At 35.2% G+C, this 23,021-nt stretch overlaps 1 protein-coding gene across 5 annotated transcripts in view; it reads left to right on the forward strand.

Annotated features, from left to right (window-relative positions):
* Positions 1 to 23,021, forward strand: part of LOC145668820 (uncharacterized protein CG7065-like) — a 68,714-nt gene that overhangs the window by 11,535 nt on the left and 34,158 nt on the right. The window contains exons 1-3 of one of the 5 annotated variants that reach the window (XM_081736994.1): positions 6,648 to 6,788; positions 16,968 to 17,159; positions 19,495 to 19,747. In XM_081736994.1, the coding sequence (XP_081593120.1) occupies positions 17,136 to 17,159; positions 19,495 to 19,747 (277 nt within the window). In that variant the 5' untranslated portion in view covers positions 6,648 to 6,788; positions 16,968 to 17,135. Of the gene's footprint in view, positions 1 to 6,638; positions 6,789 to 16,967; positions 17,160 to 19,494; positions 19,748 to 23,021 lie in introns of those variants that run through there. The other 4 variants (XM_081736992.1, XM_081736993.1, XM_081736995.1 and 1 more) reach the window with 4 other exon arrangements.

The following is a 23,021-nucleotide window of genomic DNA, read 5'->3' on the forward strand; positions in this document are numbered from 1 at the left end:
ATAACTTTATCAGATCATCTGAAAACTCCTACGGAGGGTAGATTTTAAGATTCTGAGATAGTAAGTAAAACTAGGCATGCAAGTCGATTATCCAGTCTATATTATGAGCATCAAATATCAATGTTGATTTGTTTTGAATTAGTGTGTTGAATTTTTGTGCTCTTTCATCGGGAATCGAACTCTGGTCTACATGCACATTCAGCCACTAGACCAGCGGGGAGACCTTTTCTACCGTTAGACATTGATACTGTCTTTCAAGATGATAATTTCATTCATTTACACTTATCGACGATATTTGAAACAATTAAACGTCTGAAACGCAAGGTGCATCCCTCTACGAGTGAGTTGATAAGAAAACAACTACTTAAGTCCTGCCGAGCCGAAACTTAAACAGAAGTTGAATAAGCTGTTTAACATAAATCCAGGAGTGGAAATATCGAGTCAGTCAACCAGTACATGTGAGCTCACTCGTGGCTATGTGGTTAGTATACGTGTCTTTGGCAGGTGAGACTCGGGTTCGATACTCGGCGGGCGGGAGATCCTGTGGTTCGGATCCCACGTTAAGGTCCACGTCTGGCCACTGAAAGGGACGCTAACTTCAAATAAAATCAACCTTACATGTGTGGAATCAGTAAATCATCGCCAGATGACTGTTCCGAACTTCTATACCATTATACAGATATTGTCCAACCACTTAAGTCGATGTTGAAAACACAGTTTCGGCCTATAATCTCATTTTAACTAACATAGACAAAGTTCGATATCAGAAAATCTTGAGAAATCTTAGTAATGTACTGTAGAAATTCATTCTGCTTACGGTAAGTGTTGTAAATAAGTGAATCTGAAATGAACGAGCTGTTTTGAAGCGTGTATTATTTTATTGATAGTACATATAAATCTGGGCGCTGGTGACTAGGTCAGTGTTGGCTGTGTGGTTCCAGGTTTCATTAACTTTTAAAGACATTTGGTTAAATTGAAAGGAAACACAGCGTTATACCAGGACTACTTTCACTGTATTTGTAGTATTTTTGAACACGGGACTTGTGTCTTTTGTTCAATATTTTACAAAAAGAAGGGAAACTGAAATACAGTTTCGAGCAGTAAAGTGCAAGGAAAATTGACGTAAAACCCGTCAACAGGTCAAGTTCGCGCGCGTTATTTCTTTGGTCTGTTATGTCGCTTATCCTTGTTGGCCTTAAAACAAACTTGTACTATTGTTGTTACGAGAATCCATGACAAGATGTAGTGAAAGTAAGTACTACTATAAGTACTTCATTTTTCTGGCTTCAGTGGTCTGACAAATTTCCGTACATATAACAAAAGAACATTTGACTAGCTACGATCGTGGTATTTAACAGTGTCGTTTTTTTTTTTTTTTTTTTTAAATCTGATTGTAAAAATAAATTTTGAAGGATATCTGAATTGAAAGAAGGATAATCCTCCATTGCTATGAAAGTACCAGAAGACAGTAAGTGTATTTCTGATTTCATATTTATCATGTAATGGTGTTAGACAAGTATTTTCTTATTTGCACTCTAAAGAAACCTGTTAAGTAAAAAGAAACATTCAGAAGTAAAATTCATGTAGTTTTCTTTTCTATTGACGATATAAGAGAAGCAGGTATGATGGTCGTGAAAAAGTAAAAATCGAAATCGAGATTTCAATAGATGTACATTTCACGGAACCCTACATGCTAAAAAAGGTTACTTATGGAAATCCGTGTGTTCGCCCAGATGCATGTACACACATACCCAGAGGCCGTAGTTTTTAATACATCTGGACTAGATTTTAAGGTTTTTAAGATTCCAGGCGGTATTCTCGAATTCTTTCTACTTCCCAAAATAAAGAGTAGTTTACTGAAGGGTATGAAAATGAACTGTGATTTTCTAAAAAGCGGTTAAAACGATTTTGCTTATATTTCTTTAACATTCTATAATATGGTGTGTGCAGTTTTCATTTTTCTGGAAAGGGTATTTTACTTTTGAGTGATTTATTTTTTCAAACTGTTTTCTCAAAAACTACTGAGACTATTTTGTTGATATTTCAGTAATAGCCCTTCAATGTGGCGTAAGCCATGATTTAATTTAAGAAATGACACCAAGAAAGTTTAGTACGATGACCGTTACTTATTTATTACTAAGAACAAAATTTAAAATTTAAAGAGTATAACGTGCTAGGGCTTAGAAATAAGATGTCCGTGGAAATTATATAGCAATGAGGCAAAAGTTCAGCACCATCCTTTTATTTTTGAAACGGCTTGTGGAAAGATGATGAAACATTGTGGTGGGGACTCAACAGGTGGTGCCTTCTGGTGTAATAGCAGCCATCTTGAAATCCGCCACTTTGAGTTCAGGTCCAATATTTCGAGTGGGAAGGGGGGCATGGCACATATGATTTTAGGCTAGAATTTCATCAGAAATACGAATCTGAAGTTATTTTTCACCTAACTTTATAATCAGTAATGAAATTTTGTAAAGTAAACATTGCATGTGGGATTCTATACGATATGCTCTACATATGTTCCATGTCGTGTGCTACACGTAATGCAAGACTTTTTTTTTTTTTTTTCAGTTCTGGCGTCATAGAGTCACAAACATGTCTGATTCGTTATTGGAGGTGTCGGAGATCAGTGATTTTTTTCTTTATAAACATGTGCTTTGAGATTGCTTCACAGATAAAGTCTAAGTGTTCCAGGTCGGGTGAACGGCGTGGCGACTCAATTATCCCTGAACGACCAATCCAGTGGCCCAGGAACTGTACACCTAAACCTCCCGGACTCATAATGCATAGTGAGGAGGCTCACCATCTTGTTAAAAGGCTGGGAAGTCACCTTCTGGATTCAGCAGTGATGGGAACACCTATTCCTACCACATATCAAGATATCTGTCTGCACTTAAGATCCCATGGATGAAAAACTGCCCGATGATGCGAGTGTTCCATATCCCACAACATACCATCATTCTACACCAGTTACCCTTAAGGCATCTGTTCGTGCTGAGTTTGTGCCTGACCAATAACAGTGATTCACACGGAACAGAGCCTTATCATAAACAACACACTAAGAGGAAACGTGGGATCCTTGTTACACTACATCGCAGCCCATTCTGCTAATTGCATTCTTCTATCTGGATCATCCTCCGTTAGGTATTGCAGTTAGAGTGTCTATGGCTGTGCAACACACGGAGTATCGATCTCTGACTTATACCTGAAACTGCAGCTAAACATCTGATATTGCGTTTCGGGCTTTTAACCAAAGATGCAACAACTGCCATTGCTGTTGCCTCATCCGTTACAGTCTTCGGGCGTCCACTGCGTTGTTTGTCGTGTACAGATCCAGAAACTTGAAATCTGCAGAATACGCGACACTGTGGTATGTATAATGTTGTCCCTCTGTGAGTGTCGGGCACTGAAGTCATCAGTGCTGGCTCTGGCACTGTGTTCCCCACTGATGAGAACAATTTCAATTCTTTCTTGGCGGGTAAAAACCATGTTACATCACCTGAAAAGACAAAACCCATTTCATGATGCAATACGCAATGTTTACTTCACAAAATTTCATTACTGATCAAAGTTAGGTGAAAAATAACTTCAGATTCGTATTTTTGGTGAAATTTTAGCCCAAAATCATGTGTCCTATTCGGCCCCCTGTTTCCTATTTGAAATATTAGATCTGAAATCAAAATTACAGATTTCAAGATGGCCGCCATGATGTCAAATGACATAATCTGGTGCGCCCCCACCCCAGTTATCCACATTGAAAGTTTCGTCATTTTTTTCTCACACCGTTTCAAAAATACAAGAATGGATCTGGACTTTGCCTCATTCTGTGTACACGAATTTTCGGCATAGTATAAACTTATATAACCTCACTCGTCGTGAAAAAATAAATGAGAAAGCAGAGTAAGTTGCAGGAAGAAAATGAGTTGGATTGCTTGGAGAGAAGAATGAGCATGAGTGAGTAATGAGTTGCTGATACGGATTTTTTCAACTTTTTTTTTCTGTGAAGTCTTATCTATTAAAATAGTACGAGAAACATTTCATAAATAATGCACTTATAATAGAAGTGCATCTTAAAACGTCTTTCTATGTTGTCTCTCTCCTTGTTAATGAGTAATTCTCCGATTCAGGAAAATGTGCTTTTCCAGTATGGTGTTGCGCATTGCGTGTGTATATGCAAATACACATGAAATTGTCATCGTAGTATGTGAAATGTTTGGTATATAATGAAAGTTATTTTTCGTACTGTTTTTATCAACAAATAACTCATGAATAATGGCAATAATCCTTTGTAACGAACTTCTACAAGAAGATGACGTTTCTTTCTTGCTGTGCAATGTAAAATACACAAATGTAATTTCTACGGGCAAAGAGTAAGACAAAACCACATGTTGTATTGTAACAAATCATGTATATAAATTAATTTCGGTAGAAGTGGAAATAGTCAGTCGAAAGAAATGAACACAGTAGGTCAAATAATTTAGTATTGACGTTGATCGGTACCTTATGACAAGAATGTGCTTACTTAACGTGATATCCGTCTACAGGAACAAAAAAATGAAATGAAATCTTTGAGTTTTACGTCCCACGGTTATACCGGTTAGGCTAAAGGAGACGGTGATGATGAGTAATAAATGAAATGGTGGAATGAAGAAAGTGGGAGGAAACGGGAGAACCCCGAGAAAACCCACGCACACGGTGTTTATTCACTACAAAGTTCACTTGGCGGGGGCTGGGATCGAACCCGGGACCCCAACCACCAGAGGTGAACGTTATGCCACTAAGCCACCGCGGCCCTCTACAGGAACAAATTCTAATTACAAATTATTTTAATCATATTAGATTCGGTAACACCTATAGAACCAAGAAGGTGCTGGACGGTATCTTACGGTTTTTCTACCCTTTTATATCAAATGTATAGTAGAAATACATCCTATTGTATGAAGAATTACATTTTAGACGTTTAACTTTCGTTAATGCAACATTTACATAAATATGCTACAGTGTGTATCACTCATAATTTTAGTGTTCCTTGTGAGAGATAGCTTCTCTGCCTCTGTTATTTCTCGATTTTTAAATTAAGCAAGTAGATAACGTTACAACTTAGGCAGTACTCTTTTTCAGTTATAATTTATTCCAGCTATATATTACAAGGGTGTTACTTCTGTTCAGGATACAGGTTAATATAATGCTATCATACATGTTTTACGTGAAACTCTAATCTGTTATAATTGTATTCGATCTTAGTCGAATGTCGTGAGAAGATTTTTATTTTTGTCCTAGTTTGGTTGCAATTTTATCACCTGTACAAAAACCAGTAACTGTGCTTTAATACCAACAATTATAAACCAAAGTACATAACTTTCAACAACAACTTTTTGTTTTAGTAGTGATAGTATCAAGTCGACTGCTCTGTTCAGTGAAGGAGTCGAAGAAATAGAAAATGCAAACTTGTTGGAATGGTTCGTTCATTTTTGATGTCACTTGCCTTTCTAACCAATTTTTATGCTACACGTGCTTGCTGAAACGAGCACTAACAAAGCCTACCGTTTGCTTGCCATTTACTTCACGCAATGCCAGAGAGTTTCTGAGAGCTTTTTTGCTACCTAAAGTTACTGTTATGATATAAATGCTATTTTCATAAATAATACCTTCAAATGCTATTTTTAAGATAATGATATTTGAAAATGGTGTACAGTACGTGTGTAACAAGCATGCATCTTCCTTATGTCCTGTCAGCCAACTGACGTTACTTATCCCTGGTATTGTTGCCACAGTGTGCGTTATTTATGAAGTGTTTCTCGTAATCAGAAATGTTCACGTTGGCTTTCGTGTAAATATAAATACAGGAATATAAATAGGAAATAGTTTGTTGGACGTACTGTAAAATCTTGAGGTTGCTTCCATATTCAGTAATTAGAAATTAAGGAAGAACTCAACAAAATCATATTATTAAATAACTAAAACCATTGGTTAATTACTTTAGGAGAAAGGTTAGCTATATAAATTTACAAATATTTCAACAATGAAAATAATGTACTTGAACGTTGATTGATAAGAAATTGTAGCGTACGCAAATCGAAAGTAGTTGAACATTTTTGATTGCTCGCATGTTGTAGTTTATGTTTAATTCCGTATTAATTACCCATTTGGGATTTGTTAAATGGGTGTTTAGTAAATTCCAAATTTAAGGAATATGGCGGAAAATAATGAAACTGTAAATATTGATGCAGGTTTGCCTCATGGTACGTAGTATTACTGTGAAGCAAGTGTAATACTACAGCATATTTTAGAGGTATCTATTTCTGATAATCAATATTGAATAATATATGAAAGACACAAAGTTTCCCATATTTTGATTATTTTGCGTGTAAATTGGTGATTTTTGAAGAATTGTGTTAAACAAGAAGAAATAGATACTCACTGAGGACTTTCCATTTAAAAATGGTAAGTTTTAGGCGCTATTGGTAACTTTTATATTCCTTTTTGTTTTTCGTCGGAAATTTGACGATGCAATATTTTACTCGGTAAAACGTTAATTTTGAAAAGTAATATTCAGTAAAAAATTTACGTAAGTCATTATTTGGTTATTTGGTGAATCAAAACTCTTTCAATGATTTTTCTTTTCTCTTCCGATCTAGCAGCTTCGATAATTTATGATCAGAGGGAATAGCGAACGTAATTCATACTATAGAAAGAAGACAAAAAGTGTTGAAGGTAATCTTTAAAATTTCAACATGAATGTTGGTGAGAATCAAATAGAAGAAAAAAGAGAAATTACCTCCCAAGAAGTAAGTAATAATCTGATTATTATTTTATTTAAAAAACACATGATTTATTTGTAAGTGTTTTTTAAAAATCCTTCTTATGTAATGTACATATGTAGTAGGGCAAAATAAATAAAACCGTGATACATTGTGTGCAACACCATTATTACTTCTCACTTGAAAGTGATTCGCGAACCCTAAATAGTGTTTCATTTATACAGTGGAAAACCTAGTTTTGTGATGAACGTGTAAATTTACAGCGTGCTTTAAAAACTGAAGAATGAGAAAGAATAACTATAGGAAATGAAAGTATGCAGGGACATAAAGTACGTACGCATCATATGCATATTTAATATGATAAATGTAAGACATCGCGTGCTGGGTCTGTGTTGCAAATGTAAATGCAGTTATGTTGATAAACATGCCTATATATGCAATTAAAATGGCTTGGATTTTCTGGAGAGAAACGTATGAATAGGCGCCTGAAATTGTATGTGCATTACCTTTTGAATGTGCAAGTATCTGGATATTTGAAAGATACCTTTTCAGTTTAAATAGTGTTACATAGTTAAGTAGCACACTAATGATGGGAAAAGCCTTTTTCAACCAAAACCTGAGCATCAGCCCTAACGGTGATCAAAGATGTATTCATTCATTGAAAGGTTTTATGCGTTGGAGCGACGTTCTAGTCTACTTTCAGTTGTAGCTTTGTAAGTAAATAGCAGATAATGAAGAAAACCGCAAAAAGAAATGCAGGCTTGTTATAAATTTTTGAGAGAAACACTGATTAGCCTGCAAGCCCGTGAACGTACAGTAAGGTAAAGTAGTCCTATGCTTTATAGAATTGACTATAAATGCTTTACAAGGCCTAAATTTTGTTAACTTAAAGTGCATATGAGCATTTCCAAGCAGGTGAAGTTGTTTCAGAGATGCAACTATTAAACCGACAGCCTTTACTCTTCTCTGGCCAAAAGTGGATCTTTTAGTGTATATGTTAAATTAAAATATACTGATTGTGTATGGATTGTTTCTACTGAACATAGTGCCAAAAGTATAATTCTAATCCATATCGTTGTCGTTGGACAAAAGACCTAAAGAAAGAGAGAAAAGTGGTTCCGAAATGAAACAACATCGTTACGAAAGAAACTCATATGTGCAAATGGTCTTGAATGAAACTCGTTTGCGTCGTAATATATCTATAAAGCACCTATAGTACAGGACAAAAATAAAAAGACTAAAATCCCCATTAAAACTATAGTTCTTTATTTTTGTCCTTTACAATAGGATTACCGTAGACTATAAGTGTTTATCATAGTTTTCTTACGTATGTAATGAATTGCATGGTTCAGGATAAGTGAGTAGTGCGTTGTTGAAAATTTAAGGACGAAAGATTATTGTAAGAATTGAATACATTTGCTCTAGGCATGACAATGGAAAAAATTGGATTAACTTGTACGTGATGTTTTAAATAAAGACTTGAGTATAGTACAAGATTTAGAAGACATTCAGTGTCATGAGGCAGTTGTTATTGAAAATAATCGTGGAGTCTCTTCTCTTATATTCTATTTTTTCTCTAGAATATGTATTTGAACGGAATCAGAAACTGTTATGTACTTGATAGCATTGTCGTCTCAAATGTGACTGGAACTGTCAACAAATATCTATTCCATGTGCAGATGTCGATTATGACGTATACTTTTCGTCCTGGAATACTCCTGTGTTACATCCACGAACAGTCTCTCAGTACAATTCCGTGATCAAATGAGACCATGTGCAATTGACATGCACGTTTTTGTTCATTACTTACAAATTCTTGACCGTATTGTTAGTGATAAAAGCGTTACGCTAATATTTACGCGATATTCCTGTTTTGAAATATGTCTTCATCGATAATTACATAATCTAAAAATATACAGTGTTTACTGAATTGTAACCACCTCTTTGCTAAATGACGTATCATACTGACCAAGATATATTGTCTTATCTTGGGGAGTGATAAGAATTTATACGTTTTGCAAGTGAAAGTGCACGTTAATTGGAATAGTAACGACCAAATTGTCATCAGCAGACAAAAGTCAAGAAGTCCAAACGTGGTGAGCAGTTCTGCGCGGCAATTGAAGTCGATGTGAAACTACAGGAGCGTAACATTAATTTTCCACATATTTGTGCAGTAACTCTTCGAACATGAGCTCAACAACAAATAATCCCTATTTCTTAGTATCTACTCTAAATAGGCCAAAATATATAATTTGTTCCAGAAACTATATGTTGGTGTGGTGGTCGAGTGTATATGTTAACGTCGAGGGCATGAAGTTACAGTTTGCGTCCGAGTAGCCAGAGCAGTTTGCACACGTGATTCTGTGTTTGATTTCTGGAAGAACATGTAGTTTGTATTCTATGTTAAATGTAGATGTATTTTGTCCTGTAAACGATCCTGATACGACCTGATAAGGTCTCGTGTATAAATTCTCCAATCTGTAAATGCAAAGAGTAAGCCTTAACATTCCTATTTTAATAGACATTATATTCATACGCTATTTATTAGCAATGCCCATGATTTATGAATAATGTAATATGATATGAAATTAAGTGTTGGTAAGGAACATAAGAAGGAATTCGGTTATCGAAAGCGAACACTTTTATTAAATGGTTTAAATATTTTATTTGTAGTAATTTTATGCTTGACGAAAAGAGTTAATTATGAATATTATTTTTTTCAATACATGCAAATATTCTCGTATAAAACGAAACCTAATAATACTAATAATACTGATGGGGATAAATACTCGAGTAAATACTTTGGGTCTGAATTAAATTCCAGTTAATCAGATAGTTATGAGTAGTAGTAAGACTTACATATTCTAGTCTACCGCAGGAGGTTGCACACCACCGATTGTGTTTGATGTGATTGCCACGGGATGGAACTATTGGTTGACAGAATAGTTTTCATTGTGATGAAACTGTGTAGAATGGAAAAGACAATGTTCCGTCATACCTCGTTGGCAACTCTCCGAAAACCTTGCAAGGTACAGGGACGACGTCGAGCAAGTGCCTGTTTTAGGAGTCCAACTCCAAATACACAGCTGTCCATTGGTGAGGCGTCCAGGAATTTCACAGAAATTGACGAAAATGGGGTCACTTGAATTCCCGTTTCTTTTGTCTTGCATAGAACGTGTGGGGTAATGGAGCGGTATGGCTGGAGGCTTTGTCCATGTAAGTATACAGTTGTGATCCGGGTACCGTACAAGTGGAACATCTGTCATTCAGAGTTCATGAACGGAAGTAAGCTGCGTTGACTTTGGTGTTGGGAGACACTTCAACGAGTGGCAGTGTTCACCGATTACAATATTGCGTTACTACCAGAAATTCCCTGGAAAATTTTTCCTTACTGCAACACAAAATCCGAACGGTTCTTATGGTGTGTTTGACGGTAGAAAATTGATCGAATTCTGATGGTTTTATCTCGATAAAACCACCCCTCATCTAGAACACACACTTATTTCGTGTAAGATGTGTTTCATACATATTTATTTATTTATTTATGTATTTATTTATTTATTACGTTTGTAAGCCTATCCTGGATGTGGCGCTGTGAGGCGATGTACGCGCACGTTATGATGCGCTTCCAGTATGAGATTTTTCCTGATAGTGGAAAGTGTCTTTTTGAGATATAGTGTCATATGGCGTACGTTGGGGAATTGTCCTTTGTCACTGTCCTCTTAATGACGCACACTATATTGGGGGTTCGACCGAGCTTTTCCCCCCCCCCCTCACAATTCTGGCTGATTACGTACTGTAGGGTCCTGTTGCGCTCATCGTCGGATAAGACTCACACCAGCTTTGCTGAAGTCAAACCCTCTTCTTTGCATCGTTTCACTACCACTGAGTGACTATAGTGGACGGCAGAAAACCTACAAATGAGCTCATTCCGGAAAGCTTTAATTTTTACCTTCATCATTCTATAGATCGTGTCAACTGATACTGTTATCAACTACAGGCACCTATGTAGCCAACAATATATCGGAGGTTAAGTAGGTAGTTCGGGAGCGCTAGTGAAAGTCGACTATTTTCATCGTGGGTAGCCTTCTGTATACTAAACCCATTTCTTTAGATATCGGGTTATTTAAATACTTATCACATTAGGGATCAAATAAATGAACCACAAGTCCGTTTCTCCTGAACTGTGTTTGTTCTTACATTTACATCATAACTGAAGATCAGTCGTACCGGCCGATTTCACTACGACATAATTGAGGCCAGCACAAAGCAGCTCCGAAAGAGAGAGAGGAAATAACTTCTGCAGACTTGGTCTGTTACGGTATTTGCTAAGTGAGACCATGATCTTTGAGCACCCAGGTCACGAGCAGACAGCAAAGACAAAATGAGCTGCGAAGAATTTCACTGCAATAAACAATATATTGCTTCTTAATCTCCGTAAGATATTTCAATTGATTATGAAATGTTATATCAATTTTTCGTAATTTAGGTTTATCCATGCTCTGCCTCGAGTTATCCCTGTACAATGGTAAATGTATGCTCACATATAATAGTAAACTGTTAACTATAGAGTTGTGAAGGTGAGAAGTAGTACCTCTTCTATTGGCCTTGCACAGTAATTCCTATTGAGTAAGTTATTCCATGATACATGTTATTATAGCCTTACGTTGTTCAAAATTTCATTGGAGGTGCTGTTGCAATATGAATGTAAAAATGTGTTTTGTGTATATATATGAGCGACTCGGGGGAAGACAATGGGAAGCGCCTTTCCGGCAAAATTGAATTAGGTAGAATGGGTTGGGATCGGACCACAGAACAGTATGTAGGTAGTTTGGAATTTTACCTGAATACTGCAGGGAAGCTTGTGTAGCATGTTTCAAGTTAGAAAATGTCCTTTATCATTATCTTCTCCGAGCCGCTCATAAATACTCTTTGGATTGCAAGCAATTGAAGTTCTTGAAATCTTCGAACTTTGTTTGTGTAAGTTTTGTGTTGTTTCACATCAGCATCAGGCCATGCTTGCCGAAAGCGAAATCAATATTGGTAGGTAAGTGAAATTAATGTTTAGGACAGTATCATTAGAAGGAAAAATCTACAAGTTTACTATATATTCTGTCAAAGCCTTCTGTGGAATGCGTATATACAGTATCAAAAGACCGTAAAGCTACAAATGGCTGTTTTTTCACAGACATGCAGTAAAAGTTACTAAAAAAATTAAAAGATGCACTGACCAACTGCCACAGGGCGACACCTGTTCTAAAATTCAGTTCAGCCTATCCCGACTCAGTAGATTTGGGGTGACTATAGCAATGGCATGTGTGAAGAGGTGTCGCATATTGTGGACGCCCTGTTGTAGGACTGGTAGATTTTTGCACTCCAAATAACCACACAAGTAATAGATGTATCAAGTCTTATGAACACCGTTATGACCTCGTGTTCAGCGTGTGAGTGGCTGATCATGAGCTGAGATGCGGTCGTTATTCCTGCGGTGTGGCAATTTCTCTTTTAGGTATGACAAACTTTGGTGCTCCAGCAGAATTATAAGGGCATATATTAGCTGCTTTTTTTTTTTTTTTTTTTTTTTTTTTTTTTTTTTTTTTTTTTTTTTTTTTTTTGGTAATAATTCTTGAGTACGTGTATGTCCCTCTGTGAAAGTGGTAAACAAATTATTTGCGATCTCATTCATATAAATTCACTATAATACCAGTTAAAAATACGTACAAAGCAACCACAATACTTCAACGTGAGAGCACTGCTGTTTGTTTGTATCATATATATATATATATATATATATATAATATTAGTACCAAAAAGAAGCTGTTTGCATTTCCATGTGACGTTATTGTTGCGAAGCATGGCAGGAAAAAAGCTTATGAGGTACTCCAAACGTGAAGAAAAATATGTCAGGACATTCGGTACGGATGTGATAATAAATGAATGGACAGTACAGTAGTAGTATATGTTTAAGAATTGCGATAAATCTCCCAGGGCGAAAAAAAAGGTATGGAACGTCCACAGACCACTTAAGACGGCCATTGTGGCCAGTAGTGGTTCAACATGTTAAGAAGTAGGAGAAACATTCAGTGGAAGTGCAGAAACCATTTTCCATCCATAACCCCCACTGGCTTGAGGAACGGTATAAAGTGGGATAATAGGGTCCCACGTAAGTTAGCTGCGGCTGGTGCCATCATCATTGGTTTGTACTACATGAACCCATAACCAAAACCATTACTATATCTGTTTTGGTGGGCTGCTCGGGGTATCGTGCATTGCGAAGTACTTCCATCCAGCTGGCTGGTCGATCAGTGCAATGTATATTCGTAAGAATTGGAACGAGTACAAATAGAAAATTAAAAACAATATAGCTAATGCTTGTTGAGTTACAAAGTTTTCCCGGATATTTCACGTGTCAGAATACCATTTGTTTGATTCATTAAGACAATCAGCAGATACAACGGTTATTTTTGATTATGAGCTTCGGAACTAACTGTGCAATTATATTGATTGAAGAAGAGAGATCACTGATAAGTTTGTATCTATTAAATCATTTACATTGGAAACTGCTCAAAGCTAAAGGGTGGGTTAAATACACAATTATTACCGTTATACAGTGCGTGTAATAGGCATAGTTTCTGACCCTGTCAGACTGTGTTGATAAGGCTACAATATACGTATTACATTTCGGTATTCACACGTGTAAATGTTGTATCTTAATTGTGATCTATATAAAGCACCGTGTGTGGAAAGTAATCTCTTTCCAAACTTTTGTAAAAATACATGGCACTTATTACTGTTTTCCATTTTGACTTAAAGTATGGAAGTGCTTTCCCAACAAGTTTTTCAATTTCGGAACAAGTGAAAATCAAAAATCTTATCACACTTTCCACCTCTCAGTTGGCAGTATTCTCAATTTCATCGCACATGTTCGTGACCCACAACTCGATAGTGTTCATGTTCATATCTTCATATCATGTGTTTGGCAGAAATTGAGGATTCGTAGGTGGAGTACGCTGTGTGCTACAGTCGAATGATCCTTTTTTCTAGAAAGCACTTTCCCCACTGCAAATGAACTTCAAAGTCGCTGTCATGCATAGTTCAATACATTGGCGACAACAGAGTACGATGAGTGTGTAGAAAAACAGATATTATGTTTTGGTAAATGTTTGAATGTGTATGTCGAATATATTAAAAAAAGTAGAGTAATGTATATAGGTCTGCATCATAAACCTTCTGCACACATTTGTGGTTTGTGTTTCACACTAAAATGTTCCTTGTTTTTTGGATGACTCATATATTATCGTAACTTTTTTTTAAAAATATATATCACCGATGCTTCTCCAACTTAAATATCCCATACACCAGTCCCAGAAGACAGCAATATGTGCAATATTTGACATGTTCCACATAAGTATCCCCAAGTAGTAAATATAATAAGTGAAAAAGAGTTGGACCTAGTTTCTAAAATTGAGCACTTTCCATGTAATTACCTGTCAAGATACCGTTTATATTAATGGCTTGCACATATGAATTGTGATTATGCCATAAAAATCTGCAAATTAAAAATATTGAATTACTTATTAAGTTAAGAATTGGGAGTTAATTCTTTTCATTTTTGACGATTCTGTTTGATCGATTCGTTTCTGTAGTACACAGTAAAAAAAGTTTACTTTTAAATAGTTGTCATTTGGGTTAATTAAAGCTTTACAAATATTCAAATTCATTTGTAGTAGTAGGTATCAGTGGAAACAGGTAAGTATATCCTTTCATAAACCTTGGTGGGTGTAATTTCCTTTCCTTCAATTACCTTAAGTTAAAAAAAAAAAAAAAAAAAAAAAAAAAAAAGCTAAACATGATTAACTTGACTTTTCTTTAGGTATATTCTTCTTATTTTTGATTGGTTATATTTAAGAAACTTTATTTTTTATTTTTTTTTTTTAATATATCATCAGAGTAAGACATAATTGTTCGTGATCCCATAAACAGAGAATTCGTTAGTCCTATGGGAAATTTTCTTTCAAATTGATTAAAGAATATGTTTAAAATCCTCTAGCTCGTTCCTTACATTTTATTTATTTATTTATTTTTAATAATATTGAAATAATTTAGATATGTTTATTGATTAACAGTTTTGTGAATTTATTAAATACAAAACTCGCCTTACTCGTATAAAATGTTTTCTCCTTAAAGACCAGGAAAAGCTCCTACAGAGGAAACAATGGATCTATCGAGTATCAATTTCAGTTATTTTTCGAACTGTCAACAGTATTATATAAAGCTTTCCTTAACTCAAATTTGAAAGTTAAAATACCAATTGAATTTTATCCATATATTACGTTGTTTTATTTATTTATTTTTTTTTATATAAAGCGAATTTTGATAGACGCATATTCAGAGTGATTTTAAGCTTTGTTTTGCGATATTTTGAGAAAGAGGATTACAACTTATGCTAAATGATAACTTGATAACGAAGTGAGTTGCTTAGTTGTACTTTCTCTAGTGGTTGTCTACATATCTCACCAACTCTTATTTCTGTTCAGAATAAAGTTTGTGCTTTTCACATATGAGAACTCTTGTCCATTCAAAACGGATGGCAAAAAGAGAGCCAGCCTTCATTTTAGGATAATTATGTTGTTATTAGATATATAATATTATTAATGGAGAAGAAAATAAGTTGGAATAGTATCTTTTTAAGCTTTTTCTTCGCATATGCGAAGGAATGTCATTTGGAATTTTGTAGAAAGTAATATTTTACTTGTTTGTGGACAACACATGGATAATACTTCAAACAAAGTATTGAAGACTTTATTTTCTCTGCTGATTAATTTCTGCTTCTCATCATCATCAGGGAATACTTTCTTCAGTGGAAACAACAATTTGTGTTTTCGTCTTTGTCTGCATAATTTTAAAGTATTTGGTAAACCTATAAATGTGATTGATATGAAACCTGTCTTAAGCTGGTAGCCCTTGGTTCAAAAGCAAGATTCAACTTAATCACTTAATCTCTATACAATTGGCAATGTTTCGGAGTAAAAAAGCACATGTTGATACGTCTCCAAGTTGCAAAAAATTATGTTGCCGATCAAGTAGGTGACCAACTTATCAGGTTATTTGTACATAAATTGACGTTGTCAGATCAAGACACTATGCTTGGTTTGGGTGCAAAATGTAGGAGTAAGGAGCACACTTAACTTGTAAATAGTATCTAATTTCCTTAAATAACGATGCTTTTTAAACTTCAAGTCTTAGAACTGACATTTTAGATCCCGGCGTAAGCATGAGGGAAGTTATAGTTGCACTCCAGGTGTGTGTGTATGTCACTCGGAAATTACTGGCCAGATCTGAGCCATATTAGTGGGCAAGTAGCTCATTGTGTAAAGAATAAAAATCACTGTATTTGGTAACCTATTTTGGTCAAGGACAGGCTCTACTTGGCGCGGCTCGACCACAACTTTGCATGCCGGGGATTTTCTTAGTTCGGTTCACCGACAGTTCCAACCACTTGCTTAAAACTACAAATTAAAGGAAAATGCAAGTTTAGTTGGGACCACATCCTACCAATAAATATGAGAATAATAATTTAAAGATAGCAGTTTATGAAATATACGTATTCAAAGTAGTATGGATAAAAGTAATCACCAGGTATCCATATCCGTTGTCCGTTCCACAGACAGAGGCTGTAGGACGTCTTTCCCCGTTCAGGAGCCGCAAGTAATTGTCTAATATTTGTCACCAAATTTTACTCCTGATGGCATTTCTGTATTAAGCTATATTTGTTGTTTCGAGCATTTTGCACCCAAAGGTAAAATAAAATTATAAAAACGAAAAATTAAATTATCACTCATTTAAACTCTAAATTAATCCTTAATTTTTCCGATTTTTTTTTTTTTTTTTAATTTTGATCTGTGCTAAATTTGGTCCTATTACTTTTTGTGAAGCACGTGACAAAAGCGTAAACGTAAAAAAAAGCAATAATGTAAATGATAATATGAAATTGCTTTTTACTGTTAAAAGCTCTTTTTAACTTTTTCTTTAAATTCGTATTATCATTCTTAATAATGCATTAAAAAAAAGATTAATTACTTATTTATTCCAAACAACATGATTACCTTAAAATTAATTATTCACGACATAGTAAAATATTGACACTTCTATTTCCTGTTGCAGCGTTATTAAACTAAATAAGAAATGCATGCTCTTTCTTTTCAGTTTCTTTAAAACGCTGCTTTTCTGTCAACCATATTTGCAGCAACTGGTCCATCATCTTCTGGACCGAAAGTTACCTATACATTCTGTAGAATTGTGTATAAATAGTAAAATTAAACATCCGCATATTCATCAGCTGTTCAAAAGATTTAACGAACTTCTGTTGACAATATGACGTCGACGGAAAACGATCAGGTATGTTGAAAAAAAAAAAAAAAAAAAAAAAAGCTGATGAAAACTACTTTATTAATTTTCTCTTACTAGCATTTTTAGTTTTAGAAGTGTAACGTTAGGAACTACTAGAAAGAGAATTGATGTCGAATAGAATTATACAGTATTTAGTCCTTACTGTTGAATAACTATTTAGGGAATGTTTATAAAAATCTGTAAGGAAAAGTTGTTTTTGGATCAAAAGATCCAATGTATTTCAGGCGAAAATTTTCTTGTAGGCCTTGTATCTGGAGAACTACATATAGTGTATCCAAACCCAAACTGTCACTTAACTCAGTATGATGTGCTTATTCCGTATATATATATATATATATATATATATATATATATATATATATATATATATATATATGTATATATATATATATATATAATATAAAACGAAAACCCGAATTAGGGGCCGTTCAAGAATTTTGTGGCCCCTGATACAAAACCTAATTATTGGCCAAAATCACAGTCTTTTGGTGCATTTTTTATATCATTCCTAAAATTATTGTTGAATATGAGACATGCTACCTTCTTCTAAAATATCAAAAACCTTGACCTTTTTCGTTCTTGAACACCTCGTAACAATTGTTCTGAACGTCTTTCAAAAGTAAACCAAAGATTTTCTTGCTCATATATTTCACATTTACTAGTAGTGAATGTAATTTATAGAAATAGATATTTTTCAATAGGAGCTACTGGTATTTGTTATAAATAAGACACTCTTGTCACTAGCAAAACAAGAATATTTTTAATGCCTCAAATACTGCAATCCACTATCATTGTCTGTCAGGTTTGGCGTAACTCATGTGTTCTTAACAAAAATTGATAGTTACTTGTTGGAGTGAGTTTTTTCAGACGATTTTCTCAAACAGTTCATTCGATTTTATTCACATTTCATTTAATACTTGACAATAGGGTACAACTCACTTGTCATGAAGTAGTCCACAACGGACAGACTGCTCTTGGGGGATAAGTTTCTTTTCTTACGATTATCTCAAAGACATTCAGGTTATTTTGTTTGTATTTTATAAATAAATATTGCCTTAATAATCTCATAATCTGTAATTACTCATGGAAAGATCCACAAGGTGTAGTTTTTTTTTTTTTTTTTTTTTAATCCTACAATTTCCTTATGTATGATCCATGCGATTTTGTTGATATTTCATAAACAACTAATAATCCTAATTTATGACATTTCTCATGAAAAATCCAGAACTGGCCATTTACTTTTGAGTTTTTTTACTCCGGAGTAAGTTTTTGGAAACGTCTTATAATTTTGTTCCTATTTACTATTGCTCATATCAGTTTCAGGAACATCTAACAATTTCTTCAAACTCTTGTTAGGGTGAGTGATCATAAATTATTCTGAGAGTATATTCGTTAATTATGAATAGAAACAAAATTTCAATATCTGTTGATATCCTGGGTGAACTATTGTTTTAATTTTATTAGGGGCCGCGGTGGCTCAGCGGTAGAGCGTTTACCCCTGGTGCATGGTGTTCCTGGTTCGATCTCAGCTCGTGGCAAATAGACTTTGTGATGGACAAAAACCGTGTGAGTAGGTTTTCTTGGGATGCACCCGTTTCTTCCCACTTTATTCATTCCACTATTGCATTCTTTTCTCATCATCATCGCCTGGCCGGCATAACTATGGAACGTAAAACTGAAAGATTTAATTTTTTAAGTGAAGACGACGACGATAAACGCAGAAGAATTATCATAAAATGACTGATAGACTAACGATGAAAATGCGATGGAACGCAAGTATTCCGAGAAATCCCATAACAAGCTTCATGCTGCGTGGGATCGGATCTGCGGTCGAATGTTAACAGAGGTGATTGCTTTATCGTTGAATCATCCTGTTGTGCGAAAAACAGAAATATTACGAGACACCCAGGCGGAGAGAGCGGGCTTTATGAAACACAAGGAAACCTGCCTGATTCTGTTATCCAGAAATTGACCAACTTACTGCCATCTTAACGTAGTAAGAACGCAGTGCCTATTTTATAAAGCTCCGCACATATCCATCCAAATTAAGGATCTGGTCAACTTACCAGATTTTTCTGTAATACAAGTGTTGAAACAGATAACCAGATACTATAGATTAAAATGAATAATTTAACTGTATAAACTTTGCGATATACATATAAGATAATATGTAATAATATATATTATTCATCTTATATATATCGAAGAAATATGATTAATAGAATGTCATGTTTTAGTTGAATGTACTAGAGAAAAGTAAACTTTTTTAAGGTATGTTAATGCTGATGAATATGCTTATTTCGTAATATTTTGTCAATTTCAGTCGTCATTATTAGCAGAAACTGAGAAGGAACATGTATTCGCTAGCAAAGTGAAACTTAGTGATGGCGCATACGGTTATGTATACTCCATCGATGTGGATCAAGGTTCCCTGCATTTTCATTGTCATGTTTGTGTTGTGGACATCTATGGCCGGAGAAACTTTGATGCACACATTAAAGGAAAGAAGCATCTCAGCAAAATGGTGCTTCCATGTCATCCACGACAGAATTTCAGCCGGATAATTGAGCACGAAGGTATGTAATAAAACTGTTATATTGCTTTTTCATTCGTAAATCCACAGACATTCTTAAGCAATTTACGCGATCTTATGTAAGAGATTTATCACTTCAAAAAATAACTTAGAGAAGTCTTCAATAAAAGTCACTTATTTCATTGTAGAAAAATTAGAACAATAACTAATAGATATTATTTGTGAAATAATTTGAAGTTGAGGAAAGGGTCGGAGATTACCTGAAACTGTTGTGTTTTGATGATTCTCCGCCCGGGATGTCCGGTAGGAGCAATTTTTGTAATAACACTCGAACAAATGGAGTTTACGCACTAGATAGTGTACACTTCGTCAAATTAACTTTTAATCCGCATTTCGTTAAAGCGCATCATCGTGATGGAACATTGATAACCAAAAAAGGGGAATTTCGCGTGCTGGGAAAAATACTTTATTTTTTTATTTTATTTATTTTTTTAATAATAGATGAATGACTTACCAGTTAAAGATAAATAAATCGTACAGATTGACAGTTTGGGGCAACCATAAAATAATTTGAGTTTCTTTCATGTATGCCAACAGCTTCAGCCTTACCGTTCCTGCAGATATTTGTCATTTCGGAACTCTCACGCGCAGATTAACAAGGGCGTAGAGCAGCGATTCCCAACCTTTTTCAACTTGTGGCACACTACGGATGTAACTTGGATTCTCGCGGCACACTTATAGATATTATTTGTAAATATAAAAGACAGTGGTATTTTTTTCTTTGATTACTGATCTCCGCACAGAGAAGAAAGCTGTGCGGTGCGATCACTGGTTTTTCGCCGTGGTAAAGCACTATGCTTATTTTTCATTCTAATTTAAAAACAGAAAACAATTGCAATGAAATATTGGACTCAGGCTTTTAAAAATACGCTTTCTTTTTCGAAAACTGTATCCAATCTTTTACCACGAAGGAAGATCACTAAATAACGAACGAACAAACGGCTTTCCTTTACTTTTAAAACACAAATGTAGGTAATCTGTCGAAAGGATTGACTGATATTTTAAATTTTCAAGTTACGAAATATTCTGCAACAATAAAGAAGCAATAATGGCCATAACAATAACAAATACTTTTTTCAACATCAGAAATGTACAGAAAAGTAACACGGCATAAAACTTAAAATTCTAGATTCATAGTAGAGGTTCATAGTAATGTGGAATACAAATATACATTTTCCCTACGTTTTGCAATTTGATTGTTTAGAATTAATAATTTTGTCTTGATTTCCTCGCGGCACACTAGCGGCCCATTCACGGCACACCGGTTGGGAAACGCTGGGCGTAGAGTGAAAGCAATAACTGTGTACATATTGTGTGATGTGCACAATAAATTCGTAAAAACCACTAAACCATTGGCAGTGTTCTTGTTATTAGGCATACTTGCACGAGGGAATATTTGTTAATCTACCGGGAGGGGAGTAGCACTGGTGGTTAGGGCGCTGATGACACTGTTGCGAAGTAACTAAGAAATTTCATTGCTAACTACATAAACCATGTAATATTTCAAGTACAGATAGATGTCTTTATAGCATTATTAAAGAAATTATTTGGTTGCTGTCCCACACTATTTTAAATTCCATTGCATACTCAGAGAACTAACAAATACGTTGTTATTTGTGTAACATTTTTATATTCCACTTGTAAAATCACTAACTTGTATATTTATCAAGTAAATTATTATAAGATCAGCTCGCAAAAATATTCACCTCAACAAACGTATTGAAAATATGCCTTTTAAAATTTTATTAGGTCATTTTGACAGTATAGTTGTTTCTATTACGAGGAACCGCCAGCTTAAGCACACAAGTGTGCGAATGTAGTGTACATCCTCGCACACTACGCACTGTGCTCTCGCAGATTTGTGAACGTGGACCTTTAGACACACTAGTGACGTCAGTTCCGCAAATAAGCGTACTTCGAATGCACACTTGTATCTTTTGGGCACGGCCTTTGTTTGTGAACTTTCAACTGAGTTTCAAATATATTTGCGTCACTTAGAATGAAAAATTCTGTAATGAGGTTTGAAATACTGACTAAAATAAAGTTGTAAGATGCTAAATGAAGCAGCAAATAATGTTTTGTAGTCATTTAATGCCAAATTACTCAATACCCAACTGACGCTCGTCTATTCTTCAGTGGGGAACCAGGCATATAGGGATATGTAATGTCGATTTCTCGATTGAAACTTAAAGTAAAAATCCTAGTTAGTTATTTTTTTGCAACTGTTCTGTATTAGTATTGCCACAGTTAGTCCAAAAAATCAAAAGCAATTTCGATACTAATATGCAAGTTTCAAGTTCTTTGTAGAGTTGTCGCACGTGGTGCTAGTGTAATAGGTACTGCGCTATAACAACCGAAATCAACCATTTTGAGATTCCGGATTTAAAATTCAAATAATGGAAAACTTATCCTAATGTGTGTGAAAAGCATGATATCTGTGTCTGAAATTGCATTTTCTTTTTCTTTCTTCAGAATAATCTGTTTTTGACATAATGTTAAAGCTCCATTTTTCGAGAGGATCTGAAGTCTAGGAAATTTTGCTGAGCTTGCAAGTAGTATGCGTCACTATTAGAATTATCTGACTTTGTTGGGAGTTTGTGAGGAAATTTGTTATTTGAAATGATAAACTACAGCAAAAGGAAATTATTTTTATTTTAGCTTATGGGGTGGAAAGTTCTTTGTAAGTACCTAGTTATACCATAAATACTGTCACAAGTTTGAATGTGAATAACACAGAGAGTATTAACACCAAGGTAATTTATTTTGGTGATGTTTTACATTGATATGTTGTACACCTAACGCACGAATTATTTTTCGAAGTGTCCCCCCCCCCCCTAGCCTTGATGCAGGCACAATGTCTGTCCGGCCACTGATCAATGGCATTACGCACCACGTCTATAGGAAAAGTGGTCACTGCTCGGGTCAAGGATTGTTTCAGACTGTCGACAGATGGATGCCGTTTATGGTAGACCTTTGCCTGAAGGACTGCCCAAAGTTTGTAGTCCAACGGGTTAAGGTCCGGGCTGCTAGAAAGCCAATCAGCGGTAGAAATGAAGTCGGGGGCGTTCCGTGCCAGCCAATCCTGGGTTGTTTCGCTTTGTGGCCTGGAGCGGAATCCTGCTGAAAGGTCCACTTTTCTCTAGGGAACATGGTAGCAGACAGTGGTTTCACTATAGGTGTTAGCACTGTGTCCTGGTACACCTTGACAGATGTTTTAACACCTTGTTCGCAAAAATGCAGCTGGATTGTGCCTGAGT

Source organism: Thermobia domestica, chromosome 13, assembly GCF_964235325.1.
Source record: "Thermobia domestica chromosome 13, izTheDome1.hap1.1, whole genome shotgun sequence".
NCBI lineage: Eukaryota > Metazoa > Arthropoda > Insecta > Zygentoma > Lepismatidae > Thermobia > Thermobia domestica.